The sequence below is a fragment of the Salvelinus alpinus genome, chromosome 11 (assembly GCF_045679555.1).
Source record: "Salvelinus alpinus chromosome 11, SLU_Salpinus.1, whole genome shotgun sequence".
NCBI classification, from domain to species: domain Eukaryota; kingdom Metazoa; phylum Chordata; class Actinopteri; order Salmoniformes; family Salmonidae; genus Salvelinus; species Salvelinus alpinus.
The window spans coordinates 56,276,528-56,288,730 of NC_092096.1; the positions used below are offsets into that span (position 1 = coordinate 56,276,528).

The 12,203-nt window shown below is 42.1% G+C and overlaps 1 protein-coding gene across 6 annotated transcripts; it reads left to right on the forward strand.

The window, feature by feature from the left end:
- Nucleotides 1-8,279: 8,279 nt before the first annotated feature.
- On the forward strand, nt 8,280-11,977 carry LOC139534486 (putative nuclease HARBI1). 6 transcript variants are annotated; one of them, XM_071333662.1, is made up of 11 exons: nt 8,280-9,014; nt 9,102-9,278; nt 9,369-9,430; nt 9,513-9,599; nt 9,687-9,728; nt 9,797-9,970; nt 10,050-10,085; nt 10,184-10,738; nt 10,808-10,923; nt 11,020-11,131; nt 11,226-11,977. In XM_071333662.1, the coding sequence occupies exons 8-11, from the start codon at nt 10,267-10,269 to the stop codon at nt 11,594-11,596; spliced, it is 1,071 nt and encodes a 356-aa protein (XP_071189763.1). In that variant the 5' UTR covers nt 8,280-9,014; nt 9,102-9,278; nt 9,369-9,430; nt 9,513-9,599; nt 9,687-9,728; nt 9,797-9,970; nt 10,050-10,085; nt 10,184-10,266; the 3' UTR covers nt 11,597-11,977. The 6 variants fall into 6 exon arrangements, with proteins under 6 accessions (XP_071189763.1, XP_071189765.1, XP_071189761.1 ...); XM_071333664.1 differs by lacking the exon at nt 10,808-10,923; XM_071333660.1 differs by having other exon boundaries at nt 8,280-9,278; nt 9,687-9,970.
- The last annotated feature ends 226 nt before the right edge of the window (nt 11,978-12,203 follow it).

Sequence of the window (12,203 nt, forward strand, 5' to 3'; positions counted from 1 at the left end):
AGAGATGATGCAGTGTACTCTGATGTCAGGCACCTGCAGCAGCAGTGAGCGATATCACCACAAGACGTCCCATCTCCAAGAATAACCATTTTAGTATTTGTAATAAAACTGCTTTTTAAACCTGAAAGTTTGTATGGAATTTAAAATGCAACACTAAAATAAATAGTACATGCTCTATTAAATGTATGCATTTTTGTATGTTCAATTTCTATCTCAGATACAGTTTGTCATACTCGAATCACACTGTTAGAAAATGATGTAAATCAAAACACATCCATTTCTTATCACGAAGGTGGTGCTTACACACTGTGAGAATCCCTCTTTTCATTTTTTATTTATTTCACCTTTATTTAACCAGGTAGGCCAGTTGAGAACAAGTTCTCATTTACAATTTCGACCTTGCCAAGATAAAGCAAAGCAGTGTGACAAAAACAACAACACAGAGTTTCACATAAATAAACGTACAGTCAATAACACAATAGAAAAATCTATGTACATTGTGTGCAAATGTAGAAGAGTAGGGAGGTAAGGCAATAAATAGGCCATAGAGGTGAAATAATTACAATTTAGCATTAACACTGGAATGATAGATGTGCAGATGATGATGTGCAAGTAGAGATACTGAGGTGCAAAAGAGCTAAAAAGATAAATAACAATATGGGGATGAGGTAGTTGGGTGTGCTATTTACAGATTGGCTGTGGACAGGTACAGTGATCGGTAAGCTGCTCTGACAGCTGATGCTTAAAGTTAGAGAGGGTGATATAAGACTCCAGCTTCAGTGATTTTTGCAATTCGTTCCAGTCATTGGCAGCAGAGAACTGGAAGGAAAGGCGGCCAAAGGTCAACAGGTCGCAGTGGTGGGTAGTGAACTCAGCAAAAAAAGAAATGTCCTCTCACTGTCAACTGTGTTTATTTTCAGCAAACTTAACATGTGTAAATATTTGTATGAACATAACAAGATTCAACAACTGAGACATAAACTGAACAAGTTCCACAGACATGTGACTAACAGAAATGGAATAATGTGTCCCTGAACAAGGGGGGGTCAAAATATAAAGTAACAGTCAGAATCTGGTGAGGCCACCAGCTGCAATAAGTACTGCAGTGCATCTCCTCCTCATGGACTGCACCAGATTTGCCAGTTCATGCTGTGAGATGTTACCCCACTCTTCCACCAAGGCACCTGCAAGTTCCCGGACATTTCTGGGGGGAATGGCACTAGCCCTCACCCTCCGATCCAACAAGTCCCATACGTGCTCAATGGGATTGAGATCCAGGCTCTTCTCTGGCCATGGCAGAACACTGACATTCCTGTCTTGCAGGAAATCACGCACATAATGAGCAGTATGGCTGGTGGCATTGTCATGCTGGAGGGTCATGTCAGGATTAGCTTGCAGGAAAGGTACCACATGAGAGAGGAGGATGTCTTCCCTGTAATGCACAGCGTTGAGATTGCCTGCAATGACAACAAGCTCAGTCCAATGATGCTGTGACACACCGCCCCAGACCATGACGGACCCTCCACCTCCAAATTGATCCTGCTCCATAGTACAGGCCTCGGTGTAATGCTCATTCCTTGGACGATAAACGCGAATCCGACCATCACCCCTGGTGAGACAAAACTGCGACTTGTCAGTGAAGAGCACTTTTTGCCAGTCCTGTCTGGTCCAGCGACAATGGGTTTGTGCCCGTTGTTGCCGGTGATGTCTGGTGAGGACCTGCCTTACAACAGGCCTACAAGCCCTCAGTCCAGCCACTCCCAGCCTATTGCGGACAGTCTGAGCACTGATAGAGGGATTGTGCGTTCCTGGTGTAACTTGGGCAGTTGTTGTTGCCATCCTGTACCTGTCCCGCAGGTGTGATGTTCGGATGTACCGATCCTGTGCAGGTGCTGTTACACGTGGTCTGCCACTGCGAGGACGATCAGCTGTCTGTCCTGTCTCCCTGTAGCACTGTCTTAGGTGTCTCACAGTACGGACATTGCAATTTATTGCCCTGGCCACATCCGCAGTCCTCATGCCTCCTTGCAGCATGCCTAAGACACATTCACACAGATGAGCAGGGACCCTGGGCATCTTTCTTTTGGTGTTTTTCAGAGTCTATAGAAAGGCTTCTTTAGTGTCCTAAGTTTTCATAACTGTGACCTTAATTGCCTACCGTCTGTAAGCTGTTAGTGTCTTAACGACCGTTCCACAGGTGCATGTTCATTAATTATTTATGGTTCATTGAACAAGCATGGGAAACAGTGTTTAAACCCCTTTACAATGAAGATCTGTGAAGTTATTTGGATATTTACAAATTATTCTTGAAAGACAGGGTCCTGAAAAAGGGACGTTTCTTTTTTGCTGAGTTTATATGGGGCTTTCATGACAAAACGGATGGCACTGTGATAGACTACATCCAGTTTGCTGAGTAGAGTGTTGGAGGCTTTTATATAAATGACATCGCCGAAGTCAAGGATCGGTAGGATAGTCAGTTTTACGAGGGTATGTTTGTCAGCATGAGTGAAGGAGGCTTTCTTGCGAAATAGGAAGCTGATTCTAGATTTAATTTTGGATTGGAGCTGCTTAATGTAAGTCTGGAAGGAGAGTTTACAGTCTAACCAGACACCTAGGTATTTGTAGTTGTCCACATATTCTAAGTCAGAACCGTCCAGAGTAGTGTTGCTAGTCGGGCGGGCGGGTGTGGGCAGCAATCGGTTGAAGAGCATGTATTTAGTTTTACTAGCATTGAAAAGCAGTTGGAGGCCACTGAAGGAGTGTTGTATGGCATTGAAGCTCGTTTGGAGGTTAGTTAACACAGTGTCCAAAAAAGGGCCAGATGTATACAGAATGGTGTCGTCTGCGTAGAGGTGGATCAGAGAATCACCAGCAGCAAGAGCGACATCATTGATATATACAGAGAAAAGAGTCGGCTCGAGAATTGAACCCTGTGGCACCCACATAGAGACTTCCAGAGGTCCGGACAACAGGCCCTCCGATTTGACAGAGTGAACTCTATTTGAGAAGTAGTCGGTGAACCAGGCGAGGCAGTCATTTGAGAAACCAAGGCTAGAAACCAAGAATATGATGATTGACAGAGACGAAAGCCTTGGCCAGGTTGATGAAGACGGCTGCACAGTACTGTCTTTTATCGATGGCGGTTATGATATCATTTAGGACCTTGAGCGTGGCTGAGGTCCACCATGACCATCTCGGAAACCAGATTGCATGGAGAAGGTACGGTGGGATTCGAAATGGTCGGTGATCTGTTTGTTAACTTGGCTTTCGAAGATTTAACAGTAGCCTCTGACTGTAAGATTTGACAGAAGCCTGACAGTAGGCCTACATACCTCACATAGATATATACTGTATATGATTTACAATAAATGCTCTCTTTGTGTGCAATACAGCGTCTGTTCACCCACTTACCTACAATACAGGAAGGGTGTGATTTGAAGTCTCAAACACCAATCAAGTTACTACATCACATTACGGCATCAGTCCATTTGGACTAAGGTCAGGTCAGGGGTCAAAGGTCAGGTCAAAATGACCCCGATATCTATCTGTACGGTGATTTTGCATCTCCGTTGTAAGTACTATATGGACAGTAACATACATACATGGACTAGCAAGTATAGCGGCTATTTCCATTCACTTCAATTACCATTTTACTTAGATTTTACTTAAACTAATGGCATGACTTAACTTCTTAGTGCTAGGGGTCAGATTCATTTTTAATTTTTTTTATAACGTGCCCAACGTAAACGGACATTTTCTCTGGCCCAGATCGTAGAATATGCATATAATTTACAGATTAGGATAGAAAACACTCCAAAGTTTCCAAAACTGTCAAAATATTGTCTGTGAGTATAACAATACTTATTCTGCAAGCGAAACCCTGAGAAAATGTAACCCGGAAATGATATTTTTAAGAAGAAAACTGTGTTTCCTGGCCCGTCTAACCATTTAAAGGGGTATCAACCAGATTCCTTTTCCAGTGGCTTCCTCAGGCTGTGATCAGGCTTTAGACATAGTTTCAGGCTTTTATTTTGAAAAATGAGCGACATTTTTCAAAAGTAGTCAAGTGTCCTCTGAATATTTTCTGCGCGCGACAGAGGGGCTCACCATTTTCCGTTTCTCTCTTAAAGAATAAGTTATGGTCCGGGTGAAATATTATCGATTATGTTTGTTAAAAACAACCTGATGATTGATTATAAAAAACATTTGACATGTTTCTACGACCATTACGGATACTTTTTGGAATTTGTCGAACGGAACACGGCTTTTGTTTTCTCAACATAATGCGCAACCCAAATGGCATTCTTTTGTGATAAAAGTAATATTTATCGAACAAAAAGAAGATTTGTTGTGTAACTGGGAGTCTCGTGAGTGGAAACATCCGAAGATTATCAAAGGTAAGCGATTAATTTTATTGCTTTTCTTACTTTCGTGACCATGCTAATTTGGGGCTAGCTGTTGTAGCATTGAAAGCTACACTCACAAAAGCTTGGATTTCTTTCGCTGTAAAATATATTTTCAAAATCTGACACGATAGGTGGATTAGCAACAAGCTAAGCTGTGTTTTGGTATATTTCACTTGTGATTGCATGATTATAAATATTTTTTGTAATATTTATGCATTTGGCGCCCTGCAATTCTAGCGGTTGTTTAGGAAAGTGATCCCGTAAAAGGGATCCGTAGCGCAGAGAAGTTAACTGTAGTCGTTACCTACATTAAGACAGATAGATAGATGTACTGTATGCATTAATTAGTCAAATGTGAGCCCTTTAACTCTGAATGATTCACACCATTAGCAGATATTTCCTTCTTCAACTATGTACTCTGTCCTGTTTGTTCTGGATGTTGCTATGCATTCCATTGTATCAGCCTTTGAAGACAGCTATAGTCCCCATAGAGGGTTCTCGGACCCTTGAATGCTCCTCCACATTAAAGAAAGTAGAAGTAAACATTAAAGTATGTTGTTGTTGTAAAAGTATGTTAATAGTGTATACAAGAAATACCATATTTTGAGTACTAGATGTTTTGTTACGTTATAATGCATAGATCTGCAGTTTGGTGATGCGTTATCATAGTGGATAGTCAAACATCTAAGAAGAGGAGGGATGTAGTGTATTAGCGACACCTAGTGGTGCAATACCAGCGGAGCACTAGGAGACACTAGAGGAACGGAGGGGGGCGATGCTTGGGAAGACGAGAAATAAGGTCAATTGAATCCCGTGAGTCTGAGTCAAGTTGCAGCACATCACAATGTCGTCTTGCTTTGTAGAATATATATTTAGGTGAAATATCCCTTCTTTCATCAATACACTAAAAGCCCATTGCTAGAACATGTGATCAAGATTACTGGTGAAACGGCATTCAACTGTCACGTTGTCCCCAACTTTGCAGCTAGGAATGGAGCAGGCTGAGAAATCTCAGATGATTTGGTCACATCTGAAACAAAATCAGGTATTTCCATTGAGAAAAAGACAGAATACCAAACACTTATTATTGAACCCAGATTGAAAGTAGACTTTCTTAGGAAATATGTCACGTACAGGAGTTGCAGAGAAGAAGAAAGACCAAGAGCTCAACCATCTTGTCCTCTCCTCTAGATTTTCTGGAGCAGGAGTGATTTGTTAAGTGCATCCTGTGCTAAGTCTCAGAATCACACATCTTATGTCTGATTGGTTAGATCTAGATGGCATCTGATTGATCTGTCAGATTTGTTAAGCTGAACACCCGATTGGCTGCCCAGTAGGTCTGTTGTGGAACAGGAACAGTCTTTCTATGAAGTTTGAATCAGTGTCACTTTGCAAGAATGGATACAAGAAAATACAACCTGAAAATATGATGTTTGGTCACCCATGTTGTCAGTCTCATGTCTTCCCTTTGACTTTACAATTCTAATTTTTTTTAACAGTTTAATATATCTAAACGTAACATATAACACATGATTAAAATACACTGGGGAGTAATAACAAACTCATAATGGAAGCAGTGATTTTTGATCAGCAACATTTATTCAGTTATGAGGAAATTTGTATATTTAAGACATTAGAGAAACAATGAAAGCCTACTCATCGAAGTTGCTTTTATGGGTTACAAGTACATATATTTCCTATTTTATTTAGTTATTAGTTACGTACTAATTTTTATTTTTTTTACCAGTCGTCACAAGGCCTTCAAAGTTATCTCTAATGTATATGGATGTGGTTTGCGTTCAATGTGGTGAGGTTCTTCCCATGTCTTACTCCTGCTGAAGGTACCTGACCTCAGAGTACTCTGCATCCTCTCTGCTGGTCTGGGCTCTCTCTCTTCTGGAGGAGGGGCTTTTCTTGGTGGTGAAACTCACAGCTGCATAGTTTACCACGTCACTGTCTTGGTTCTGTGTGAGAGAGGTGGAGCCATAACAAGACATTATACTGGTCACATCTACTAGATAAACCCTTTTGAGATGGAGAAAAAAGTGATACAACAAAGAGTTTACCTGACCGACTGGTGACCTATCAGTCGCATCTTCAAATTAAAAACAAGATGAAAAACACATTACATATACAAGCTATCTCGGTCAGGGGTGAAAGTAGATCGAATTTCTTACCAGTACGGGACACCCAAGCGCGCACAATTTCTATTTATAGCCAAGGTGTAATTATAGAATTACATATAGAATCCCTATTCATTTAATGTATGATCTCTATGTGCCTAGAAGCCTTGGCCTAGTAAAAGATTTGTCATATCACTTTTAACGTTTTGACATGTAGGGGTGTGATCAGTCTACATGGCCTAGTAAAAGATTTGTCATATCACTTTTAACGTTTTGACATGTAGGGGTGTGATCAGTCTACAGTGGTCCCTGCAGCTTATGCTCAAGCCTTTGTGATTAGAACACTTATTTTGAACGTCCAGCTACGATTGACGCAACAGTCAGCGTTTGAGCTGGCCACACTGTTTTTATACTGAAACATTTTGCACAAACACAGTCTTTACAACTTTATGTCCTCAATGTGAGTAGTTCATTATAATTAGAAATTGACAAGTTGAAACAGCCTATAGATAATTAGCAGGCAGCGTGCCTTGGTTTGGGGCGCGTCTTCCTTTTTCCCAACGCAGTTATGCCAAAACCACGCCCCGTTATTCAGAGGGACATTCACCTACGCTCCTATTGGCTAGCTAGCATTATCTCACTCACAGGCAATCAGCGCAGAGACAGTGACCTTCCAAGGTAAGGATGGAAAGTGTAACAATTAGCTGCCTACCGTAATGCAGGCCTATTATTATCATGTTTGGTAACATTTGCCCATGTACTTACTTTCAGAGCTTCAATGAGTTGTAAAAATGTCTCAGAAAACTCTGCTGAATTCCCTCAATTGAAGGTCAGCTAAGTTAACCTAGGCTACTGAACGTTACTAGCTCGGTATTTGAAGTTGTTTTATCATTAGTAGTCTATTATCAGGTAAAAGCATATGTTTGTTATTCATCATTTCTCAAATATTTATTAGCTTATCATTCAGTCGAATATGCTATGTTACAGCCATTGAATCTGTCTTTGAGCGATAAGGGACGTTAATGGCTAGCTCGGTTCAATCTTGAAATACAAGGGCAAATGTAGTTAATCAGTGACTGAAATTTCGCGCTACGTGATTTTCACTTCCGGACTTGAAGACTTGGAGAGTGCTCAAAGCTTGTAGAATGCTGCTCTGAATAACAGAACGTGGTTTTGCCTTAACATCGTTGGGGAAAAGAAAGACGCGTTTGGGGCAGCGAGTGTTAACTGTCCTGTTGTGTAACAATCACATTTGGAACAGTGAGGGCATTCTGACATCACATGCATAAAAAACTCACGCTGGGGCACCCATTAGACATATTTGGAACTCACGCATGAAAAGGTTAACATTTATTACCTTTTAATGTGGCATAAACACAACCAGTCATGATGTTTTCATCTGATTGTCAAACAATCACTTCAAAAAGACATGCCTCTAGGCTACTGTCAGGTCGACCCCTGCTCCCCCTCTCCTGCGTTTGACGTCACCGGTTTACTAACCACCGGTCCTGGCAACCATTATTACTCACACCTGGCATCAATCATTACACGCTCCTACTCCTCATGATGAGGCACACCTGGACTCCATTTTCTCACTCATTACCTCCCTTATATCTGGCACTAACTTAGGTGTAACGCTCGTCGTTGGAATGAGAAGAGGAGGACCAATGCGCAGCGTGGTAAGTGTCCATATTGATAATTTATTATCATGAACACAAAACAAAATAATGAGAACGAAACAGTCCTGGGGCCTGTTGCACAAAAGTAGAATTAAGACATCCGGGATAAATGACTCAGCTGAGCTCAATGAAGCCAAAACATGTGCGTCCAGGCTTAATTGGTTGCACAAAGACCAAGCCAGGATGAGCAGACACGGATTCATTAAGCCAGGTGAAACCAATCCTGGATAGGTGCGCGCTCACGGCTCACTCAAATAGACCCCGCCACAGATCACAGATTAACTGATTTACCATGGCAACTAGAGCCGCGTACTTTTCCCCGTCGGAAGCACAAATCCTCATGGAGGCATACGAGGAGGTAAAAGATATAATTAAGAAGAAAGGCAACACCGCCACAGTGATAAAGCAAAGAGAAAAAGCGTGGCAAAGTATTGCAGACCGCCTGAATGCGTAAGTAGTGCACAATTACACACTCACCGCTCCGCTGAAACATCACAATTACAATTCAAATATTTAATTCACATCTCCAAAAATGCAGTTGTACTGTAATTATGAAACGGTTAAATTTTTAATTGAAATGCACTGCAGATATGAGTGAAATTGTGTAAAGTAACTCCATCACACTGTATAAAGCTATGATAAATTTTTTGATATTTTTACTGAAAACAAGACAAAAATACCAAGTAATTTTTTGCAGTGTGACTCCATTAAATGTGTGTGTGTGTGTGTGTGTAGATTAAACATGAACGGGCCAAAACGGACATGGCAGCAGGTCAAAATCAAATACAAGAACATTCTGCAGAATGGTATGGTCCCTGACTAATATTTAACAAAGCACAAGCATATATTGTACCCAGAAGGTGCCTGCTCACACATTGTCTGTACTGTTTTAGCAGTGAAAAAGAATACCCACAGACAAGGCACGGGTGGTGGGTCACCAAAGGCTGACCTTACCCCAGCAGAGGACATGGCCTTGGAGCTAAATAAAGGCAGGCCCGTCTTAGAGGGGATCCCTGGGGGGAAAGAGACGAGCATAGGTTCCTCCCAAGATGCCACCCGCTTCATTCAAGGTATGTCCTTCCATCTCTACATGGGATACAACCACATTCATATTGAATCAATTTGGACTGTCTGACTTTGGTTTACCTATTGCCTTGCAGTGTCTGGCAGCACTGTGTTCCTGTTAGAGCCACCAGCACAAGCACCAGACGATGCTGATCCAGTGAGTACTCCATCAAAGGCATACTGTAGGCCTGGCATGTCTTGTCTACTAGCTTCAATATGAATCCGATTAAATGTGATAGGGTGAAGGCCCCAGTGCAGCAGCAACAGCACATGATGGAGACGATGATGAGGAGGAGACCATCTCTCTGGATTCCAGAAGGCATGAGGTATCATGTTAAGACTGTGAAAGTACTATTTACTCTACAATGGTGAGGAGTCCTCATCAAAATCAAAAAATCTAATTTCTTTTACAGGACCCAGATGCTATACAGTGGGAAAACCAGCCTGGCAACATAGTGCGTATTAATAAAAGGACACCACATCCTGCCAAATTCCAGCTGCGCTAATTGTATTGTGTTCACAGAGCTCACAAGCTATCAGAAAGTTGTATGGCAACCACCTCCAGCGCCAAATAGAACTGGCAGACATAGACATTCAGTACAAGAAGAAAAAGATGGAAAATCTTGCACTGGAGTCCGAAATAAAAAAGAGGACAATTAGGAAACTGGACCTTGAAATAAAAAAACTTGAGAGGGAGGTGAGATATGCCTTCAATGTACACTGTATGCTAACTGTAACACAAATGTATTAATCATTATTTTTCTTTCCTCCCCCAGCTCCAAGAAGATGACACAGCTCAAAATAAAAATTAGGTATATTCTCGTAAAGTCAAGTGAGCCATGACATATGAGCTCTTATTGTGAGCACACAGGACGGTGGCATCTTTCTAAGGTTTTTTTTATTTTCCCAGCAATCAGTACAACCAAGTCATCGTTATAAGGCATCGCCCTCTTTTGCCCACCCCCCCAGCACCAGGTGTGGCCACTAGCCTATATGAAGGCCCAAAATTGTGTGTTCCTTTCTGCTCTGACAATGGCATGCCCATTCGTGCGAGATGTGGTGGATGAAGAAGCACTTGTGCTGAGGAGAGCCTTCAGGCGAGAAAGGGTCTTCAGGGACCGGTTGGACCCACTGGCCTTCCCTGATGACCATCTATATGAAAGATACAGGTTTTCTGCAGATGGCATCAGGTATCTATGCAGACTACTGGGTCCCAGGATTAAGCACCGCACTGCACGGAGCCATGCACTGAGTGTGGAGCAAATGGTTTGTGTGGCCTTGCGCTTTTTTGCTAGTGGAGCCTTCCTGTACTCAGTGGGGGATGCAGAACAGCTGAACAAGGCCACAATTTGCCGCACAATAAGGAGTGTGTGTCTGGCTATCAAAGCATTAGCAGATGTCTTCATCTCCTTCCCTGGCCACAGAAGACTCTGTGACATCAAAGAGGAGTTCTATAGGATTGCAGGTAAGAGGATCTACAAATTACAGGACAACTGTTAACACATAGTAGGATACTCATTACTTTGTGTGACAGGTTTCCCCAATGTCATTGGTGCAGTGGACTGCACACACATAAGGATAAAAGCCCCCTCAGGTGCCCATGAGGCTGATTTTGTGAATAGGAAATCCTTTCACAGCATTAATGTTCAGGTGAACATAACTTTTTGATATTGTCCATTGACGAACACTCTGCATTGCCAGTGATGTGCATTGATTGGTGTAATATTCCTCATCTTATGATTTCAGATGGTCTGCAATGCTGACTGTGTGATCAGCAATGTTGTGGCAAAATGGCCTGGCTCAGTCCATGACTCCAGAATCTTTCGGGCCTCTGAAATCTATCAGTGCCTATCACAAGGTAAGCCACACAACCCCTATTTATAACCATCATGGCTGTGTCAAGAATATCACTGTGTTTATGAGGTAGTAATGATGAGATTTTGTGTTGACAGGTGAATTCTCTGGTGTGTTGCTGGGAGACAGGGGGTATGGCTGCCAGCCTTTTCTCCTGACACCTTTCACAGACCCCCAGGAAGCACAGCAGGCCTACAACCATGCCCATGCCAGGACCAGGGCCAGAGTTGAAATGACCTTTGGCCTCCTGAAGGCACGCTTTCACTGCCTTCACAAATTAAGGGTCAGCCCTGTTAGGGCATGTGATATTACTGTGGCTTGTGCTGTCCTCCACAATGTGGCCTGCCTGAGGAAGGAGAGGGCCCCCAGAGTGCCACCAGCCATGGACTGGGACAATCCGGCAATCTTCCCTGATGACGACAGTGGTCGGCTGCTGAGGGACCAATATGTGTTGAATTATTTTAGTTAGTATGTGTGCTTTCAATTTTGGTTAAATATGTCCTGCGGTGGCAGAGGAATTTGGGTTTTTTTGGGTTCGTTTTTTGACGAATTTGGCCTCTTATGATGTTTGTGCGGTATACTGTGTGTAATACAAGGCTGCAGGGAGGCTACTGCATCCATTCATTTGTCTGTTCAGTTGATGTGTATGGATTTGTCCTGCATTTATTTTAGTGTGCAGACATGCAGGGTGTGTTATATACAGACCTTTGAATGTGTATGTATCATTTTGTATAATATGCTTGGATTCTGTGCTTTCCATCTTGTAGAGTCACTGTGACTTCAGTTTCGAAAGGAGCTGATGGTTTACCTGCTTTGTTTTGTCCTTATTCAATAAAGGAACATAATGTTACACATTGTGTTTTTATATTCATATGGAATGTGTATTTGTTTATATGACAGAGTACTAGGGCCACACTGAAGAAAAAGGATAAAGTCATACATTTATGAGGCTGGTTCTTTCTGCAGAAAAGCTACATATTGTTTTTACAGTTTTGATACTTATGACAATGTGATACTTAATATTCTGGCACATCAGCATGTCTTTGTTTATGAAACCATACTGAAGTACAATTTCA